Genomic DNA, 21983 nt, shown 5'->3' with positions numbered 1-21983 from the left:
ATGTAGCGAGTAAAAAATGTTTTCAAACAATATAATCTGGTTAAGTAGCCATGTGATTTAGGTTATGTTAAATAGGCATGTGATTTATGACATATGGCCATAAATGCATAGAAAAGGAACTGAAGGATATATATCCATCAACTGGCAGTGAGCTATGTCCAGGGAGAGAAGTGAGAGTGGGAGAGGAACTAAAAGGAACTCAAATTTTAGTCTCTTTTGTATAGTCATGTGTTTGTGTATAACATATTAGGAAGTTGTATATAAGTTTTGTAAAGAAAAAAAGGAGCAGAGTTATTTCCCTATCTCACATGCACCTGCATACATTTGGGAACTATAAAGAAAAATGAATTCACAACGCAGAAACATTTTTAATTAGCTCTTTAAAAGTAGCAAAAAGAAAAGAAAATTTATAAATGTGAATATATTTTTAGAATGCACCTGAGTTTCTGGTTATTGCCCTGTATAACTCTTACAAATCAATAAGAAGACTATACAGTAGAAAGATGGACCAGTGACATGAAATGCAATTTCAGAAAGAAACAAGATGAAAGCTAAAAATAGGAAAAGATGTTATCTTTACATATAATCTTTGCAATGCAGATTAAAGCAGCAATGAGGAACTTTTCCTATCTCTAACACTAGTAGACATTTAAAAAGAAGAATGCCCAACATTGGCTAATTGTCATTCTCTCATATTGTTGATGAATATGCAAATTAATAATAGCCTTCCAGAAGAGCATTTTGCCTTCCCTTTGACCCAGAAAATCCACTTATAAGAATTTATTCTAGGCAGACGCCGCCGCCTGAATCTGTAGTCTTGTCTGGTCCTGCTGTGCCCAGCCATGGTCAACCCTACTGTGCTTTTCGACATAGCTGCCGATGGCGAGCCCCTCGGCCGCGTCTCTTTCGAGCTGTTTGCAGACAAAGTTCCAAAGACAGCAGAAAACTTCCGCGCTCTGAGCACTGGGGAGAAAGGTTTTGGTTACAAAGGTTCCTGCTTCCACAGAATCATTCCAGGGTTTATGTGCCAGGGTGGTGACCTCACATGCCATGATGGCACTGGTGGGCAAGTCCATCTATGGAGAGAAATTTGAAGATGAGAACTTCATCCTGAAACACACAGGCCCTGGCATCCTGTCTATGGCAAATGGTGGACCCAATACGAACAGTTCCCAGTTCTTTATCTGCACCGCTAAGACTGAATGGTTGGATGGCAAGCACGTGGTCTTTGGTAAGGTGAAAGAAGGCATGAACATTGTGGAAGCCATGGAGCGCTGTGGTTCCAAGAATGGCAAGACCAGCAAGAAGATCACCATTGCTGACTGTGGACAACTCTAATTAAATGTGATCAGAATTTTCTGTTTCATCTTAAGCACCAGGCCATTCCTTGTGTAGCTTGGGAAATCTCCCTTCTATTCCCCATGTGCTTGCAGTATCGGTTAATCTTGTGCTCTCGCTCCAGTTCTTCGAGTTTCCTACTTTCCTTAATCTCCCTGAGTCAAGCTGGAAAGCAGAGTTAAGTTTATGATTATGAAATAAAAGATAAACAATTAAAAAAAAGATTTTATTCTATGGGGTGGGGAGGGAAGGGAAAAAAATGAGCTGATACCAAGGGCTCAAATAGAAAGCAAATGTTTTGAGAATGATGATGGCAACAAATGTGCTTGGCACAATGGATGTATGTATGGATTGTGATAAGAGTTGTATGAGCCCCCACTAAGTGATTTTAAAAAAATTATTCTAAAGAAATAGCCGGACAAGCATGTCTGTATAGCTATTGGCTATTGTCTAGAACAACAGACAAACAAATTTAAATGTCTATTAATAATGAACTCAAAAAATAAATTGGGCTTATTGCATACAGTGGAACCCCATATAAAATTTTCTTTTTTAGTTTCCTGTCATGACATGATATCAATATTATTATCCAGTAAAAATAGGTTTCTAAAACTTTTATACATATAGTAATGCAGATGTCTATGCTATGTATGTGCATAGAAAAATTCTGAAACACGATACCTCAAGAAAAGTAATTTGGGTTATATCGGCGTGTGACAGGCAGTTATCCTTTTGTACATGAATGAACATGTTTGTGTTAGTGTGTGTGTCAGAACATAAAATGGAGGTGTTCCAGGGTGGGGAGGAGGTGTATGGACAAGAGCCACGCTGGCTGCAGTATGAAGAAAATAATAGACAAAAATCAAGAAGGCCTCCTGAGGGGTATGGCAAGCAGTCAAATTGGGCGAAGGTAGTGTTCTAAACCACAGCACTGGAACTAAGAGCAACTAGGACGTCGTGAGCTAGATTCAAACCTAGTTGGTTGACTTCAGAGTCTGGGTTTTGATCTACTTTATTAAAAATCTATGAAAAGAGGAGAGAGAGAGAGAGAGGAGAGGAGGGGGGAGGAGGGGAAGAGGGGTGGGAGGAGAGGAGAGGGAGAGAGTTTTTGCTCGAGAAGACTGGAACATCTATGTTGGATGCCTGGTAGAGTAGTGTGGTACATATGTGAGTGTGCTGCTCAGAAAAGATGATGATAGTGAACTAACACAGTCCCCTAGTGGCCAAAAGCTGGAGCAGTCTGCACAATAAAATAAGTAACGTAGTGTTGGATTTTGATTTTTAGAATAAAATATATATTCGTAGGGCCATATAGATATAAATAATGTAATAAATAAGGTATAGGAACAACTTTTCAAGGCAGAAAATTTAATGAATAAAGTAGGGAAAAAGAAAATTACCATTAGCGCAGCATAGCCCACATTAATACTTGGTATAGACAAGATTCATCAGTGGATGCTAAAATTGGGGACTAAAATGTGAAGAGAAACAGGATACTTGAGAAATAGTCTCAAAGTCCTGCCCCTTACTCCCAAGACACTCATGAATTATAAAGGGAAAGTTAGTTAACTTTACAGTGGAGAAACCCCATAGTACCGCTTTAATCTGGTGATAAAAGTTAATACCATTACTAAAAAGTCATAACATTATAAGTCCCATCAAAATATGACGCGTGAGAAAGAAAGAGGATCACTTCTGTGGTATTCTTGCTGGACAATGCAAAGTGTCATTCTTATCAATAGAAAACATTAGACAAACCAATTTGAGGTACATTTTCCAAAATAACCTTTCCAGGATGCCATGGTTGTACAAGACAAAGAAGAATTAAGGAGCTGTTACAGATGGGAGGAGACTAAGGAAAAACAGCACATGCACTGTGGGCGCAAGATGGGCTCTCAAACCCGAGAACTCGCAGGAGAATGGTGACATTGAAACTGTTTGAGTTACTAGTATTGTACAATGCTAATTTCCTCTGTGTGTGTGTGTGTGTTCTAACTGCATCATGGTTATCCAAGATGTGAACGCAGGGCAGGCTGAGTGAGTGATGTTTAGGAGCCCTACAACTTTTTACATTTTTCCTGTAAGTCTGAAATTGGGTCAAAATACAAAGTTACAAAAGCTAAACCCAAGAACAAATACCAGAACCCGTTGATGTAACTGGTAATTGTTGAGGACCTACAAAGCACACTACCTGTCTGCCACTTTGTCACATAGTAGTGGCTTATATGTTGCCTGATGCTGCAGCCTATGCCACCAGTAACCATGGGACCAGCCAGGTAACCATGGCATCTGATTTCAATGAAGCCCATAGACTAGGAAGAAAGGTCAGTGGCAGCCCTGTGGGTCACAGCAGAATGTTGTCTGAGATAGGGCTGCAAGATGAGTCCCTCCTAGGCTGGAAGGCATTTAGAACACACTGTGGCTATGATAATGGACTGCGGCAGAGGGTGCCAAACCTGGCAGCATTTCATTCTCCTCTCTGGGGTCACCATCAATTGCAGCCAACTGGACAAAACCTAACAACCACCACTGCTTTCTTGGTGCCAGGCGCTGGGCCAAGCTTTGAAATAGAAGAGCATCCAAGATAGGTGAGGTTCCCGCCTTCCTGGAGCCACACAGTATTAGGGGGAAAGATGGATGGCTGAACAAATGACAGTGAAAGAGGGACCTCAGCCTACCTGTGGTGTCAGAGTCTTCCCTGATTTACAGTGACACGTGAAGGGTGAGTAAGTGCTATGGGGACAGAGGGAGGGAGGGGTCACAAGTGCCACATTAAGAACCAGAAAGCAGGACAGTGTGGGTAGAGGAGCAGGAAGGTCATGGAATTCTTTTTTTTTTTAAGTTTTACAATTTCCCTATGCACCTTCTTTTTTAAACTGTGGTGAAAGTATAACACACGAACTGAGCAATTTCTACATGACATTCCTACATTGATTATATTTACATTGTGGGATCTTACAGGATCCCTGCCAAAGACAGACTAGACTACCACAGCGAAGTTGGGGTGTGAAGGAGTGATGTCTGTAGGGAAAAAAGTCAATGACCACCTTCGGGAGCACCCAGGTCTCAGCCCCATGCGGCCGAGGCAGGGATGTGAGAGTGTCCCGCTGAAGCAAGAATCACTCTTGTGGCTCTCCACTGGGTCCTGAGGCCCTTGTCAGAGATGGGGCACATTAACAGCCAGGAGTGACAATTGCCTGAAAGGCACTGGGCACTCAGCTTTCGGTGACTGACAGGATCCTGAAGCTTCGAGGAGTGTAAGGGGCATCGCCTGATGGGTGCTGGAACAAAGCTTTGGCGACCTCACCTAAGAACGGCGAAGAAGAGTAATTGAATCCCAGTGGAGGACTGGATCTAGGTACACAAAAAGGAGAATATACAAAAATATGAGATCAGATTCTCCCTTGTATAATAATAGTAGGCTCCTCTTGAAGTAAAAAGTGGCAGGTTTTTTGAGTTTGGGGTGAATTTCTACCATTAGAATCAAGAGGTAGACTTGAACCTCAACTTCAGCTCCCCTCTGTGGCTCTTATCCCACTCATTCGCCTGGAGACTTGCCTAGATCCTGCCTCAGCCCCATTAAATCTGAGCCTCTGGATGTGGGGCCGGGTGCAAGTGCGGCCACCTTTGAGAAGCCCCCTAGTGTGTAGCAGGGCTGAGCACATTGAGCTGATGCTAGAGAAGAGCCACAGGACTGTAACACTGCGTTATTCAGCGCTTGCCCTTGTATCGTACAGGACCATCCTCTGCACTGTCTCAGCTCGGGATTTACTCATTTCCTGCATCCGGTGTGCATGAGATGCTTCTCTTCCCCCCAGTATGCCTGCTCAGAATGCTGGACTTTCCCAGGAGGAGAAAAAAATGGATGCGGGAATCCAGAAAGTCAGGTCCCAGGTAAGTCCGCTTCCTCTCCTCTGACATGCTATTCTCGTTCTCAGAATGTGATTACTCTGCGATTTTAATCCTCAGAAGTGCTGAGCCCCCCAAACCCAAACCATGGCCTTGACACCCATTTGCTTTTGTCCAGGAAACGGGCGGCAGCTGGTGTTCTCTGCAGGACATTCCCCCATTTGCCTCCTCTGCCCCTTCGCAGCTCTTTCACTTTCCAACCTTCTCGCCAGATCACGGACTCGTGTCTGTGCTAAGTGTTGGATGGGAAGCCAGCAGCAGCAGACTCCCTTTTAATGAGGCTTCACTTCCACAGCTCTCAAAATTCAAGCAATGCTCCATCCCTTCTGTTGGCATAAGAATGTGGCATCGCTGTGAATGCCGGGAGCTAAAGAAATTATTAAATGTGCCTGGAGACACCTGCAGTCACAGGTCAGTGCTTATGAAGAATGTGCTCTGTTGCTTTTAAGACCTGGTTAAACCCCTTATACTTGTTACTGTAATTCCATGAATGGATTAAATATTACATAAACTGATGAGATAGGAAAATTGGCCAAAGGCTTTGACAAGACTTGACAAGCGTCGATCCTTTAAAAACACTGCTCTCGTGCTTGCTTCGGCGGCACATATACTAAAATTGGAACGATACAGAGAAGATTAGCATGGCCCCTGCGCAAGGATGACACGCAAATTCGTGAAGCATTCCATATTTTTATCAAGAAAGTGAAAAAATAAATAAATAAATAAAAAATAAAAACACTGCTCTCAAATTATGTGTGAAGAAAAGCTGTGTAACAGAAGGAGACATCCCACAAATCTCAGCAGATCCCCCCCATTACTTGACTTCCCAACTGTAAATATGTTCTTTTTTCTACCTTTGTCAAACAAAATCCGATGTATGATGGGTATGGTGTATGCAGAAAAGGCACATGAGAACTCATTCAAATCAATTTCAGCAGAAATGTTTGGCCCCACATCAAAAAGTTAATGTATTTAATGTGTACATTTATGTGTTTAAAATTTAATTATTTCAGGTATGCATATATTATCTTTTATGGATCTTCACTAGTCTCAATTGTCTCAAACATATGTGCTTCTTCTTTTTAAAACTTTGTAAGATAACCATTATCCTCAGGTGGCAATTAAGCTCATTGGAAAGGATTTTTTTAAAGACTTTATCCTACCCCATGGCTCAATTTTCAGGCAAACAATAGACAGATCTACAAAGGGGTGCTTAGACACAGGTCTATAAGTGAGATGAGAACATACCTTAGAATAACAAACGATTTTGAAACGTGATTTATATGAGATGTTGAATGCAAAACTAGTGATCATCTCTGCAAACCTTCACTCAGTTCATAATAACAAGTAAGAAGTCCACATCACACCGTTAATTCTCCAGAAAACATCATATTGAATGCCGCTATTGATGTGAAAACTAACACACACAACAGGGGCTCACAGGAAGAAGAAATTCAGTTCAGGCCAGAGAGATGAGGAAGACATCATGAAGGAGACAGAAGACTCATGGCTTATGCTGCTGTGGGGTAGAATCTGGAGAGCTGATGTATTAGTCTGGGTCCTTTAGAGAAACAAAGCCACAGAAACTCATATGTATAAGAGAGTTTTAAATAAAGGGTAAGTCCGCATCAAGAAAACATCCCAACCCAGTGCTGCCCAAGCCCACAAGTCCAACATTAACTCATATGTCCAACACCAATTCACAAAGTCCTCCCCCATCTCACAACACACACACTATGATGCCGACTGCAGGAGGAAAGCTGAGTCAGTGAATGTGTAAGCATCTCAGTGCTGGCAGGGGTCTCCACATGGCTGCTCCAGCACCCAGGGCTGCATTGGGGTAGGTGCATGCGACTTCTCCTTGGGGATGTCTTGCAGGAAGTAAGCCTTGTCAGCTGAAGCAGGGAACTGGCTAAGGCAGCTGCACCCTGGTCCGACCATCAGAGAGCAAGAGACCCAAGAACTCGAAAGGTGAGACTCATGGAGCCATTTATCCCTCCACCCTTAAATTAACCCCACATGTGTTTATTGGCCAGGTTGGCACAATAAACTAAGTACCTCAGTTGGGAAGGCAGGGAAACCTTACAGACAGGAAGTACAATATGAACAAGAGCAGGGCTAGGGCCAATAAACCAACAGCCACCATTGATCCAAACACCCAGCCACAAATGGAGGATTTGGAACAAAGTGCTTCAGAATCCTGTAGCTGTGAAGAGTCTATTCGTTCAGGTTTCTCTATTGTAAGGCTCCCGCACACAGGCATGGAAAGCCACCAAGAGCCAAGGTGGTGTAGCTGTTTATCACCATTCTACCCAGAGGCAGTTGTTTTCATTTTCTGGCCCCTATTCTATTTAAGAGGGGAGATCATTTATTCATTCCTTCAAGTATATTTTGAGCAGCCAATAGGAACCAGATTACAACCTTGAAAATCCTGTGGGGCAACTCTACTCTGTCCTGTAGGGGCGCTGTGAGTTGGAATCAACACTCTGGCAATGGGTTTGGTTTTTGACTTAATGGACAGTTTTAGTACAATTTAGGAGAAAGGTGGGGCTTTCTACTCCCATAAAGAATTACAGTCTAGCCCCAATCCCAGCTACGTGGACAACTGCCCCTCCGCCCAGAAGAATGTACTTTAGAGGACAGCAGCTCAGGAAGAGGGGCATGTCTGATCAGAGCACACAGGAGCAAATGAATGGGGAGGAAGAGAGAGTGGAGCACATCCTGGCCCACCAACCCTGGAGGATGATATCCCCGCTCAGAACAGCCACTGCAGAGTGGGCCATATGGCTGATCCCAATATGAGACAAGATGTCCCTCACTGACCGATGGTCCTACGGGGGACAACACTGGAGATTCAGTGTTGGGATTGGCCCTGTCTGCCCCCCTCCCCCCCACACACACACGCCTAGGCAAAACACTAAGGGCATGTGGCAGAGCAGGGAGCCCCCAAGGGAGTGCAAAGGATAGACTTTGGGGTCACAGCGTGGCACCCCATTGGACTTGACTGGAGGACACACTTAGAGGTCAACAAACAGACCTTGATCTATTTACAGGTTTTTCTGGTTTTCCTTTTTAAAATTTTTCCTTTCTATTTTTATTTTTAAAATTAATTAATTGTTATTAATTTTCTTTGGTCATTGGTTTTCTTTGTTGTTCTCATAATTATGTTCTCTTTTGTCACTTTGTTTTGCTATGCCTTGTTTTTTTGTGCATAATATTATCTCTGAAGGTCTATGTAGATAAAATAGGCTGGATGAACAGTCTGGAGGAGAAAACAATGGACTAATGGTTCCGGGGGAACATGGGAGAGGGGGAGGCGGGGGTAAGGAGGTGGTGTTGCCCAACCCAGGGACAAGGGAACACCATGTGATCCAAATCAGTGGCAAGGAGGGTGTGAGAGGTCTGGTTTGGGCAATATAACTGAGAGAAATTACTGAAACCCAAATGAAGGCTTAGAATGACAGTGGAACAAAAGGAAAGTAAAAGGAAATAGAGGTAAGAATTAGGAGGCAAAGGGCATTTATCGAGGTCTAAATAAAGGCATGTATATATGTAAATATATTTATATAGGATGATGGGGAAATAGATCTAGTTGCATATATTTATAGGTTTAGTTTTAAGGCAACTGATGGACATTGGACCTCTACTCAAGTACTTACTCAATGCAAGAACACGTTGTTCTATTGAATTGGCATTCCATCATGCACACCTTCCCGACATGATCGCTGAAGACAAATGTGTGCATAATCAAATGTGGTGAAGAAAGCTGATGGGGCCCAGCTATCAAAATATATAGCATCTAGGGTTTTAAAGGCTTGAAGATAAGCAAGCGGCCATCTAGCTCAGAAGCAACTAAGCTCACATTGAAAAAGCACACCAGCCTGTGTGACCATGAGGTGTTGAAGGGATCAGGTATCAGGCATCAAAGAACAAAAAATCATATCATTGTAAATGATTTGGAGTGCAGAGTGGAGACCCAAAGACCATCTGTAGGTAACGGGACACCTCCAGCCAGTCAGCGTGCAGTGTAGCAACAATGAAACATACAACTTTCCTCTAATTCTTAAATGCTTCTCCTCCCCCCACCCCCTACTATCATGATCCCAATTCTACCTTACAAATCTGGCTAGACCAGAGGATGCATACTAGCACAGATAGGAACCAGAAACATAGGGAATCCAGGACAGATGATCCCTTCAGGACCACTGATCATACTGGGAAGGTAGGGTAGAAAGGGAGAACCCATTATAAGGATCTACATATAACCTCCTCCTTGGGGGACAGACAACAGAAAAGTGGGTGAAGGGACACATCGGACAGTGTAAGACATGACAAAATAATAATTTATAAATTACCAAGGATTCACGAGGGAGAGGGGAGCGGGGAGGGAGGGGAAAGAAATGAGCTGATACCAAGGACTTCAGTGGAGAGCAAGTATTTTGAGAATGATGAGGGCAACGAATGTACAAATGTGCTTGACACAATTGATGTATGTATGGATTGTGTTGAGTTGTATGAGCCCCCAATAAAATGATTTTTAAAAAAAAGAATTACAGTCTCAGAATCACTCAATGGCAGCGAGTTTGGCTAAGTAGTAGCACAATTGGTAACATCTGAATGAGACCTGGAGTTGTTAAGGTCCCCAGGTGACACAAACGGTCTGCTCTCGTGCACTAACCTGATGCTGGCTGTTAGAATCCACTCAGCAGCACGGTGGGGCAAGGTCTGAGCATCTGCCCTGCGGAGCACAGCCAAGAAAGCCCCACGAAGCGGCTCAGCTCTCTCTCACGCAGGGTTGCTGTGAGTTGGGATTGGCCGGATAGATAGCTGTAGATTTGTTTTCCTGGTCTCATGAGGAAGTAAAAGCCACTTCCCAAGCTCTTCTGAATATAATTGATACCAGAACACTTTCTCATTTAAAAGACCCACCAGAGCAGGGATGTTACCTTGAGCATGCCTGACCCAAGTCATGGTTTCTCAGTCACCTCACAGGCATGTGCATGCTGGGCATTGAATATGGAAGACCGAAGCAAAATGGATGTGTGGTATTGGCAAAGAACAGTAAAAGTACTGCAAAGTGCCCAAATAGCAAACAGATCTGTTTTGGAAGAAGTACAGTCAGATGCTCCTTCAAGGCAAACATGGAGAGACTTTGTCTCAAGTGCCTTGGCCGTGTTATCAGGAGAAAGCAGTCCCTGTAGAAGGGCAGCGGCAAAGAGGAAGGCCCTCAACGAGGTGGATTGACGCAGTGGCTGCAACCATGAGCTCAGCCATGAGGGCAGTTGTGGAGCGAGCACAGGGTCAGGCCGTGTTCATCTGTCCAGTTGGACAAAGGTCAGACCCTGCTGGACAACACCTAACAGCGGCACAACCAGCTGACCCAAAGAAGGACGTTTCTTTTTACCGAGCCAGACACACATCATCTGTTGTCTGTTCCTCACCTGTTTGCCCTGGCCACCCCTTTTTTGGTTTCTTGACCTCCAGAACACTGTCTTCTTTTCTGGCCAAACCTTATATTTTTACAAGATCCAACTCAGGGTCACTATGAGTTAAAACCAACTTGATGGTACCTCAACAATGTCTGGTTAGCTACATTCCCCGTCTCAACACGTCGTGATCTGTGATACTCCCGAGCTTTTGTAGCAGAAACTTCCCACTTTCAAGGTTTAATCAGATGAATACAGAAAATGTGAAAAGCTGAAAGGCAAGGAATGTTTTGGACACATTTTAATGATAGCTATTTTAAAAGGTAGTAGAAAAGAAAGATTTTTAAAAAGTAAAAATGAAAGACAATAGAGAGGTACCTGATTTGTTTCAAACTTTTGACCTGGTTTCCTCCTGGCACAATAGCTGAGCATCCTGGTCTCTGCCCGGAGCTGCATCTATTCCCTTACCCCCGAGCGCCCCTGCCAGGTGGTTGTCTGGCTGATCCAGGATGCATTTACTGTTACAGGGGTCCGTGACATTCCAGGACGTCGCTGTGGACTTCACTCGGGAGGAGTGGGAGCAGCTGGACCCTCCTCAGAAGAGCCTGTACCGAGACGTGACGCTGGAAAACTACAGGAACCTAGCTGCCCTAGGTGGGGCCACTGTCCCTGCAAGAGCCAGCTGAATGGCCCATTCCCTCGCGTGCTGAAAGCGTCCAGGGCTGCTCGAGTGTAGCTCGGGCCAGAACGCTGCCGACACTCCGTTTTGTAAAGATGGCGGTTTTTTACACGTGGAAGGTTTGTGGTCACTCTGCCCCGAGCAAGCCTGCCGGAGTCATTCTTCTAACAACACACGCTCATTTTGCATCTGCACGGAGACTCACGTCCAGTGACAGTCACTTTAATACAGAGGCCTGAAACCAAACCGGCACTATCACCATGATCTGTCTGTAATCAGTAATCAGGGGACAGAGCCCGTGGTTTCCTGTGCTGTATCCCAAAGCTTGAAATGAGGCGCTTTTTATTTTGGTGTGGGGGGTGGGTGTCTAAGGTGTCCAGATAGTTACTATGTGGGCTGCTAAATGGAAGGTTGGAAGTTCGAGTTCACCTAAAACAGGATTTCCCAAAGGTGATACCACTCCCTGGGGAGCCGTGGAACAAAGCAGTGGGTCTGCAAAAGCAGATACCTATACTCGATAATGGATTGTGAACGATACTATACAAGCCTTTAATTGGTGGGATTGGAGCACTGAGTAATTTTTTTTCCTGAGAAAGGGGGCAATAGGCCAGATAAGTTTGGGAACTTACGGCTTACAGGAAGGGTACAAAATCGGTCATTGAAAACACTGTGGGCACTGACCCACTCCGACACACATGGTTGCTATGCGTTGGAATTGGTGTCATGGCTGCTGGGAGCTCTCTCAGCTTTTTTCAGAAGCCTCCTGTTCTCAAACTCCAAGGTCTTAACCACTGAGAAGTTGGTCCCTGAGTGGCACAAATGGCATGCTTGCAGCTAACTGAAAGCTCGGTGGTTTGAATCCCCCCCTCGCCCCCCCCCCCCCACGGAAGCCCTGGAGGAAGCCTGGTGCTCTGTTCCCATAAGATGGTCGCCAAGGAGTTCCTGAGGAGCACACTTAGCATTAAGCACAAGGTCACCCATGGGTCCGAGTTGCCTTGATGGCAACGGGTTTAGTTGTTACGTTTAAGGTGGGAGTGTTCCCAGTATCAACAACTAAGACTTTCTCTTTTCCAATGAACAGGGCATCAACTTGATAAGCCCAAGGTGATCACTCAACTGGAACAAGAGGAACGGTGGGGGATGGAAAGTAAGAACCCTCTAGATGCCCATCAAGGTGAGAAATGAGCATGTGCACCTCGTCAGGTCACTGAAAGTCGTCACTTTTGAGATACTCAACTGCGTTCCCAAAAGCTTCCTCTAGAATTTAGGGAATACTTAAGCCTTCTTAAAAAAAGTAAATTCACGTTTTTGGTTCTGTCGTAGAAATAGCTGATTTTTCTCTGAGCGAATGACAACTATGTATGTTAATCATCTGAAAAATTACATAATACATAGTTATACAATTTAAAAATTATACAGTCATCTGAAAAATTGCACAATACAAAAATTTTACAATCATCTGAAAAATGACACAATACGAAGGCCTTTGGTTTGAAGACCCAGAGATACTTTGATATTGCAAATCTCCACATGCCATTTTGTTTACAGAAAAATCCCTCATCCTCTCTCATATCTGTCTTTTATACTGTATGAAAATGTTCACACAAAACATCTGCCAGTACAACCTCCACATTTACAATTCAATGACATTAATCATATTCTCACATAGTGCTACCTTTATTGCTGTTCTCATCCAAAATATTCCACCATCACTAACAGAAACTCAGTGCCTTCCCCACCGCCCATCCTGGTAATAATTAGTAACCTTTGGTTTTTGCATATCTTCTTATTTCATGTAGTGAAGTCCTACAGTACTTGTCCTTTTGTGACTGATGTATTTCATTCGGCATAATGTTTTCTTGCACAGAGTTGGATTTCTGTTTATGACTGCATAATGTTCCATCACATGACTGATTCACATTTTGTTTACATTTCATTTTTGGATGGGTATTTGCCATTGTGAAAGGTGCTGCCATGAACCCTGGTGTACAGTTTCCACTCGCATCTCTGCCCTTCACTTCTTCTGGGTCAGGCTTGTAATGGCTAGGTCAAAAGGTAACCTCTGTTCAACTTTCCGAGGAGCTGCCAAGCTGTTTTACACAGTGGCTGCCCCATTTTACATCCCCACCAGCAGTATTCTAATTTCTACGTACCCTCACCAACACTTGTTGCTTTTGGTATTTTTCTATCATTGCCATCCTAATGGAAGTGAGGTGACAGACTCACTGTGGTATTGTTTTGCATCTCCCTAATGAGAACCTGGTGGTGCAGTGGTTTAAGAGCTTGGCAGCTAACCAAAAGGTGAGCAGTCAAAGCTTACTAGCCACTCTGCAGGATGAGGGTGAAGCTACCTGCTCCCAGAAAGATTTGCAGTGTCAGACACCATGAAGAGTTGGAACATTCCATGTTGGAATTGACTCAGCAGTAATGGATGATGTGGTGATGCATGATGTTGAGCATCTCTTGACTGCTTGTTGATCATTTCCAACTTGATGAGCCACCTGTTCAAGTCCTTGGTCCATTTTTTTATTGAGTTGTATTTTGTTTTACTGTGGAACTTACATATATATATTTGGCTATTATGCCCTCATCTAATACATGATTCTAGAAAATGTTTTCCCAATCACTTTGTAGGTTTTGTTTTCACCTTGTTGATAAAATCCTTAGATGTACATAGTATGTAATTTTATATTAGTAGAAGTTACATGTATCTATCTTGTCTTTTGCTGCCCAGGCTTTTATATTACATATAATAATCTTTCACTGAATACTAGATCCTACAGCCTATGACTATACGATGTGTTTTGGACATGACTTTAGCATTGACATTTAAAGTGACTTTTTGTGTAGGTGTGAGGCACGCCCCCTCCTCTTGAGGGCACCAATAGTCACATCTGCTCACATCAAGGAGCCTAGATTACATAAGAAAACCAAGCCAATTGCTGTCAAGTTCATTCCAACTCATGGTGACCCTCTGTAGGATTTCTGAGGCTCTGTAAACATTTACAGGAGCAGACAGCCTCATCTTTCTCCCAAGAAGCAACTGGTGAGTTTGAACTACTGATCTTGTAGTTAGCAGTCTAGCAGTTGCTAACCCAACAGCTTGTCTTGCTTCTTAGAGCTCCCTTGAATCCATGCCATCGAGTGGGTTCCAACCCATAACAACCTTATGCACAACAGAAGGAAACACTACCAAGCCCTGGACCATCCTCACAATGGTTCCTATGCCTGAGTCCTTTGTTGCAACCACGGTGTCCATCCATCTCCTTAAGGGCCTTGCTCTCTTATCGTCAATGCTCAGTCCATAATGTAGACCCTGGGGTATAGGGGAGCCACTGTGATGGAAGAGCTGAGTGTGCATTAGGCTATCCCTAGTGAGTGGGTCTCTCCTGTACAGCAGAGTCACTCCTGGTAGTTGATGGCAGACATGCCAACCACCAGCTGGAGTTTAACCTCAAGAAGGTAGATATGAGAAGGAAGGAAAATAGGCATGAGCATGTTGGCCCAGCTGCCATATTTCTGGAGAGTGAATGTCCTGATTTCCACTTCCAGGCAAGTAGTAGTTTTATCATTTTAAATAAAAGATTAAAAGTAGGAAGAATTTTGTTAAATCATTTTATTGGGAACTCTTGCAGATATTATAACAATCTATAATTCAGTTAGATCAAGCATAATTGTAGATTGGTGGCACTGTCAGCTTCAACACATGTTCTTTCTTCTTGAGCTCCTTGATATCAGTTCCCCCGTATCCCCTCCATCTTCCATCCTACCCCACAGGAATCCCTATTACGATATTACACTCATTTTGTCTTCAGAGATCGTGTTGGGAAAGTGAGTATCATACAGTGCCACATTATTAGAACAAGCCATTCTTCTACTGAGGTAAGATTTAATAGAGCTCCAAAGATCCATCTGCTTCCTTGCTATATACATACACAAATACACTTATCTTTATATATTTATGTAATTACATATATACATATGTATATTTATACCTATATATAGTTATCACTTTGGTAGAAGTATTTTTTAAATAAACAAATAGCAGGCTTTATAGTAGAATAATCCATAGATTAGGTTAAAAGAACCTGGTCTCTGAACTGTTAACTTCTCAAAAGAGAGTGTTTTTTAATCTCTGCCACCTCTAAACTCAGACCTTTCTCTAATATCCCTTATTCATCTCCTTTCAACAGTGAGTGTTCCTGGATGAGCTATTGCTTTTATGATCATAACATATTTTACAGCTTTTCCCTGGTCACTGCTCCTTTTATTCCTGTTGTAGTTTTTGCCTTTGTTTTGAGTTGTCTTTGGAAACTGCCACTTCTACAGATGCCACATCTGCTTGACTGTCAGTTTTATGTGGTAGCTCATTATGCATTCATTTCTTTTTCAAAGCATAGGAATTATTTGCACGTTCTGATTTTTGTTTTCAGATGGGGAGCATAGACCTGCATCAAACCAGAATGTTACTGATGAAAAGCAGACCCATAACATAATGGAGAGACTAACAGGAGACAGATTCTGGCTCTCGATCTTGGGAGGACTCTGGGATTTTGATTACTATCTAGAGCTGGATCAAGGAAACCAGCAGAGACATCTGGAACAGCCATCTTTCACCCACAGAAAGCTCACTCAGGAGAGAAGCCTTGAATGTAATAAACTTGGGGGAAACTATAACCTGAATTCAAACTGTAGTATGCATCAACAAATCCCTTCTGAAACCCAAGTAAATAGGATTAAACCTAATCCCAATGTGATATACTATCAGGGAAATTATGTCAGGGAGAATCCCTGTGAATATAGGAAATGTGAGAAAACCTTCCATCACCATCTTCCAACTAGTCATAGTTTCACTGCAGAAAAGCCCAGGGAATGTGGGAAGGCCCTCCATTGCAACTCATCTCTAACTCCACCTCAAATAACCCTGGCAGGAGAGAAGCCCTATAAGTGTGATGACTGTGGGAAGAGGTTCGGCCAGAGGATACATCTGATCCAACATCAGAGAATCCACACAGGTGAAAAACCCTTTATCTGCAATGAATGTGGGAAAGCTTTCCGACAACATTCATCATTTACGCAACATCTGAATTCACACAGGAGAGAAGCCCTATCAGTGCAATCAGTGTGGTAAAGCCTTCAGCCGCATCACATCCCTTACTGAGCATCATAGACTTCACACTGGAGAGAAACCTTATGAATATAGTTTTTGTGGGAAAGCCTTCAGTCAGAAGACACACCTTAATCAGCATGAAAGGACTCACACAGGAGAGAAGCCCTATCAGTGCAATGAGTGTGGGAAAGCCTTCAGCCAGAGTGCACACCTTAATCAGCACAGGAAAATCCATTTTCTGGAGAAATTAGGTGCATACAATAAATGTGAGAAAGCCGTAAGCCACCTTCTTCCCTTTTTCAGCAGCACCTGACTCCTGGTGGGACAGTCATATGAGTCTATTAAATGCCGGACATTTTTCAGTCAGGCCTTTTCTTCCCATTCATGATCATATTCATGAAGAGAAAGCTTGTAAATGAGCCCATCAAAGCCAAATAAACTTAGACATTAAACTATTAATATGTTATAGCCCCTGAAGTGTGAGGTCCAGCTTCAAGACCCAAAGAGTCCTGAGGAACAGCTGCTTGTGCAGTTGAGGGAAACCAGACAAAGTGTGCAGGGTGCTCACCTTTCCAGAAGTCAGGAACAAGAAAGAGACCTATTGTATTCTCCAACAGACTTACATAGTCTTATCCCTAAGACTATGTATGCAGGACCTGTCAATCACACATGTAACAAGGTGGAAAGTGTCTTAACCCAGATGTCCCTCAGCTCGTTTTGGGGGATCAACCCAAGACCAGTACTGAGGGCAGGCAGAGGGGAGTCAACGACCCTCTAAGCGAGCAGAACAATAGGACTTGTTTGTTCTTAGAGACAGCTTTTGGCGGCAGAGAGAGCAGCCATGTGCTTCTAACGGGCATCTTTAAAGTAGCACTATGATGGGGGTATAACGGGGTGATTTTTAGTATGGAGAATGTGGCTGGGAGTCATCTCTATCTCACAACTGTGAAGGCCACTAGAGTTGGCCTTCAAGACTCTTAATTATGAGCATGGAGAATTTGGCTGCGTCCTCAGTTTCCCACACCAAAGAGTTAAAAATGATAAAGATAATTTGCAAGCAAGATGATGTTAGAAATAATTTTCCAAAACTTAAAGCTAATTTGTCTGTAATTAATCACCTTTAGCGTTATGATATAAAGCTTTTAAACTGTGTAAATGTTGATTTATCAAGGCCATGCTGTTATATAACTAGTCATAGAAATTTGAAATAAACATGAATAAGCAGTGTTACTCAAATGTCAATCAGTTTTCTGCCTTTACCCCTTTGATGATGTTAGTTATTAATGTTTTTCCTTAAAGGAACTTGGGATTTTTAGCCTTTTCCTAAAAATTATTATTTACTGAAATCATTTGTTTCATATGCTAATTATATCTGTTCTAATATATGTACAGTTGTAAATTAAATATTCATCATTGTAACACTTAAGATATTGTGTATCATCATTTGAGAAACAATGTGATAGGCTGTGGTGATATTTTTTATTATTCAGAGAGTTTGCATTATTTCCATCCAGTGAGTCCTGAGATCCCGTGAGCAGTCTTAGAGGAGTTTTAGGGTCATAATGATGAATTTTTGAAACATTTATTCAGAGAAATCGACTCTTCTATCCTGTTATCCTTTAGATTTAAATTTCCCTGTCGCAAGCGTAGATTTTTTTTTAAAGCTAAGTGGTTATTTATGCTAAAGATATAAACAGAAATAAGTTCATTTAACAATGACCAGAGGCTAAGAGCCCCCAAGCCTCCCGCCCCATTGTGAGTGGTGAGCAGGGAGCAAAGAGAAGGAGAGGTGAGGGAGAGCCCAGCAGTGGGCCGTGGCACCATATTGAATAAGGCCCCGGAAAGCCTGTACACAATTACGAAGTGCTCTCTGGACCGAATAATTCATGATTTGAAATTCATGATTTGAAATGTATTCTACACCTTATTCTAAAAGGAACATAAAGTGGCTTAGTTTCTATGACTACCGCTGTGTTTGACCAAAACCAGATTTTCATACTATAAACTGTCGTAGGCCATAGAGAGCTGTGTGAGGGGTCTGCTTCCGCTCCTTGGCGTCCATTCTGCTCTTCATCTTGAAGGCACCGCTGAAGTAGCTAGGCAGCTGAGGTGGGAGTGCAGTCCCCTGCTCCCTCACCTGCACTGAAACACAGCACCAGCTTGGAAAAACGTCCTTCTCTTTTTCCCCTGAGAGAGGATAAGATTTCATAGGCTTTGAGTCAAAGCTGAAGTGGTTTCAAGACTTAAGAATCCAAACACTGAGATTCAGAAAAGTCATAAAGTGAGTTCATGTAACCCCAGAAGTGAGCCTCTTCTGTTTATGTCCCCCCAACAGTAGATGAGAATTAGTCCATAAACCCTAAGCTGCTCTAGTCAGGGAACATTTCTCATGGCCTTTTGCATTCAAGAATCGGTAGCCTGGGGGTGGGGGGTGTATTTTCAAGGCAGATTAGTGCTGGAAATTTCAACAACCGAAGGGGGGAAAAAAGTCCCATTGAACATAAATTTGACAGTAAAACCGAGGATGGGCACTGTATGAAGGGACAGAGGTGAGTCCAGGGGACTCCTCAGACAGCAGAGGTAGAATGTTTCATTACAATTGATGAAGCTTTTGGCCAAAGTTTACCTTTGCAACAAAACACCTCAACATACCACAAAAAATACTAAGGCCTCCAACACAAGGTAGTGTACCCCAACAGAGGGCTGAAATAAGACTACATTGGGACTTTCCAAAGGACATCAGCAGAACTTGGCCTGGGCCGGAAAAGAAGCGGACTGGACTTAGACCCCAGCTGGACAAGAGTGTTGTACTAATTCTTGCTATAAAGACTGGATGTTTGGATGAGATTTCTAAATCAATCCCGTAGGGTCAGAAACAAGTATGTCAGTTGCCCAGTAAACTATGCCATTGTGTGGGCTCAGTCGGCCTTAAGGCTGCCCTTGGCGCTCTTCAAAATCCCAGATCAAGGAATTAGACCCTAAACGTGGTGGTGGTTAGGTGCCGTCAAGTTGGTTCCAACTCAGAGACCTACTATGTACAACAGCTGGGAACTACCTAACCATGTTCATGACACCAAAATACTGTGGGAGGTGGGAGGAGTAACATTGGTTCTAAACCTTTCCACAGCTTATTTCTTTGTGAGAAGGCCAAAACATTACCCTTTCACATGTATTAATTAGTTGATTTGATCCTCAAGCCAGTTATTGCTGCCCTTTTACAAAAGGAGGGACATAAACAGACATCACAGTAAGTGGATTATTATCCAAAGTTTCTCAAGACCAAAATGTCACTAGAACACGAGCTGTCTTTGTCTTACTCTGAGTTCAGTGTCTGTGGACAGTGAGCAGTCTTTGTAACACTTAAAGAGCATTTCACAAATACGTGAATGTTACTGAAATGATAAACTCCTGTTCAGCACCAAAACCTATGTGTCTCTTTCCTCAGCATCTCAGAGTTTGCGAAGATTGTTATTTTGATAAATTCGGTTATGTCCAAAGAATTTCCACCATGGAGTGGAATTTTATATATATATACCCTGCGATCGAGTCTATTGTGACTCGTAGCAACCCTTTAGGACAGAGTAGAACTTCCCTGTGGGTTTCCAAGACTAAATCTTTATGGGAATTGGAAGCCTCCTATTTCTCTACAGAGCAACTGATGGTTTTGAACTGCCGACCTTGAAGTTAGCAGCGCAACTCATAATTCATTACACCACCAGGCTCCCTTATATTTGGTTAGTGTTTAACTTATTGATTTAAGCCACTAACTGACATTTTTTTTTTTGGTTTTTGTTTTTTTCTAACTGACATTTTTAAAGCAGCAACATCCTGCTATTTACAGTTACCCAACCAAGGCCCTCTACGGCATGTGAAAGGACCACTGATCATTCACTGTGTCCCCTCTTTGGGTTTTTTTTTTTTCCGTCACCATTAGCTTTGCATCCTAAAAACATCTTATGGCTACAGAACCTGAAATTTTCTTTTTTTTAATTACGTACTTTTGTTGGGGGCTCTTACAACTCTTATTACAATCCATACATTCATCCATTGTGTCAAGTACATTTGCATGTATGCTTCCATCATCATTTTCAAAGCATTTTCTTTCTACTTGAGCCCTTGACATCAGCTCCTCATTTTCCCTCCTCCCTCTCCTGCCTACCCTCCCTCATGTGTCCTGTCCTGCGGGACATTCACCGTGGATCCTGGAGGAGAGAGTGGGAATTGGGGGGGTACAAGAGGCACGGAGAATGAGGACAAGACAATATCCTGATCAAGTCCTGTTTTAATGAACAGAGTCACAGCTTATAACGGCCAGCCAAGGGGCGGAGCCTCAGCCACACATGCAGATTAGGCTACCTTGGCAACAGGCCAATCAGGGAGTTCAGGGGAGCGCACCCTGCCCGTGAGTCAGTAAGGGCTTACAGTCTTCAATTAGGTACACAGAGGAGTGGCATGTACACGCAAATCAAGCATAGGGGAGGACGATCTTTTGCCCAATCAAGGGGATGCAGGACAGGGGTGCTTATCTAAAGAGCATCACCCCTTGTTTGCTCAAGCTTTACAGCTGCAGTGCTCTGTCACGTAGGCTGGGGTAGAAGAATGCCCAGAGCTCAGGCTAATAAATTCCAAGTAATGGCCGGGCCTCATGGCTCCGGACACTCATGAACCCTTGATAATTTATAGATTATTATTTTCATATCTTATGACGTCCTCTGTTGCCCTTCACCCACTTTTCCATTGTTCATCCCCCTGGGAAGGGGTTATATGTTGATCCCTGTGATTGATTCCCATGTCTCTCCCCACCTTCCCTTAGTCCTCCTGATATCTCTATTTTCATTGCCCTGAGGGGTTTATCTGTCCTGCTCTTATCTGCAGCAGTGTGCATGTTCTGATCAAATCCGATTTGTAAGGTAAAATTTGGATCATAATAGTGGGGGTGGGTGGGAGGAAGCATTAACGAACTAAAGGAAAGTTGTACATTTCATCGGTGCTATACTGAACTCTGACTGGCTCGTCTCTTCCTTGTGACCCTTCTATAAGGGGGATGTCCAATTGTCTACAGATGGGTTTTGGGTCTCCACTCCATGCCCCTCTCCTATTTATATTGGGTATGATTTTGGAACCTGAAAATTTTTGAAAAATCATTTTATTGGAGTCTCATACAACTCTTATCACAATCCATCCATCCATCCATCCATCCATTGTATGTCAAACACATTTGTACATTTGTTGCTCCTCATCATTCTCAAAACATTTACTTTCTACCTAAGCCTTGGTATCAGCTCCTCATTTCCCCCCACCCTCTCTGCTTCCCTCTCCCTCATGAACCCTTGATAATTTATAAATTATTATTATTTTGTCATGTCTTACACTGTCCGATGTCTCCCTTCACTCACTTCCCTGTTGTTCGTCCCCCAGGGATGAGGTTATATGTAGATCCTTATAATCGTTTCCCCCTTTCTACCCCACCTTCCCTCCATCCTCTGGTATCACCACTTTCACCACTGGTCTTGAAGGGATC

General features: G+C 43.0%; 1 protein-coding gene, 1 non-coding gene and 1 pseudogene across 2 annotated transcripts; all 3 read left to right on the top strand.

The window, feature by feature from the left end:
* Positions 1-815: 815 nt before the first annotated feature.
* Positions 816-1400, top strand: LOC142462803 (peptidyl-prolyl cis-trans isomerase A pseudogene; annotated as a pseudogene).
* A 1891-nt stretch (positions 1401-3291) lies between these two features.
* ZNF713 (zinc finger protein 713) lies at positions 3292-17698 on the top strand. Its single transcript, XM_075565032.1, is given in 6 exon segments — positions 3292-4060; positions 5076-5232; positions 11201-11327; positions 12434-12526; positions 15786-16437; positions 16439-17698. Coding segments are annotated over 5 exon segments (1284 nt in total). The 5' UTR covers positions 3292-4060; positions 5076-5157; the 3' UTR covers positions 16776-17698.
* LOC142423518 (U6 spliceosomal RNA) lies at positions 5834-5940 on the top strand. Its single transcript, XR_012779149.1, has one exon. It is a non-coding gene; the product is annotated as a U6 spliceosomal RNA (small nuclear RNA).
* Positions 17699-21983: the final 4285 nt, after the last annotated feature.

Source organism: Tenrec ecaudatus, chromosome 12 (genome assembly GCF_050624435.1).
Source record: "Tenrec ecaudatus isolate mTenEca1 chromosome 12, mTenEca1.hap1, whole genome shotgun sequence".
Taxonomy (NCBI): domain Eukaryota; kingdom Metazoa; phylum Chordata; class Mammalia; order Afrosoricida; family Tenrecidae; genus Tenrec; species Tenrec ecaudatus.
This window is presented reverse-complemented; position numbering and strand designations above follow the sequence as displayed.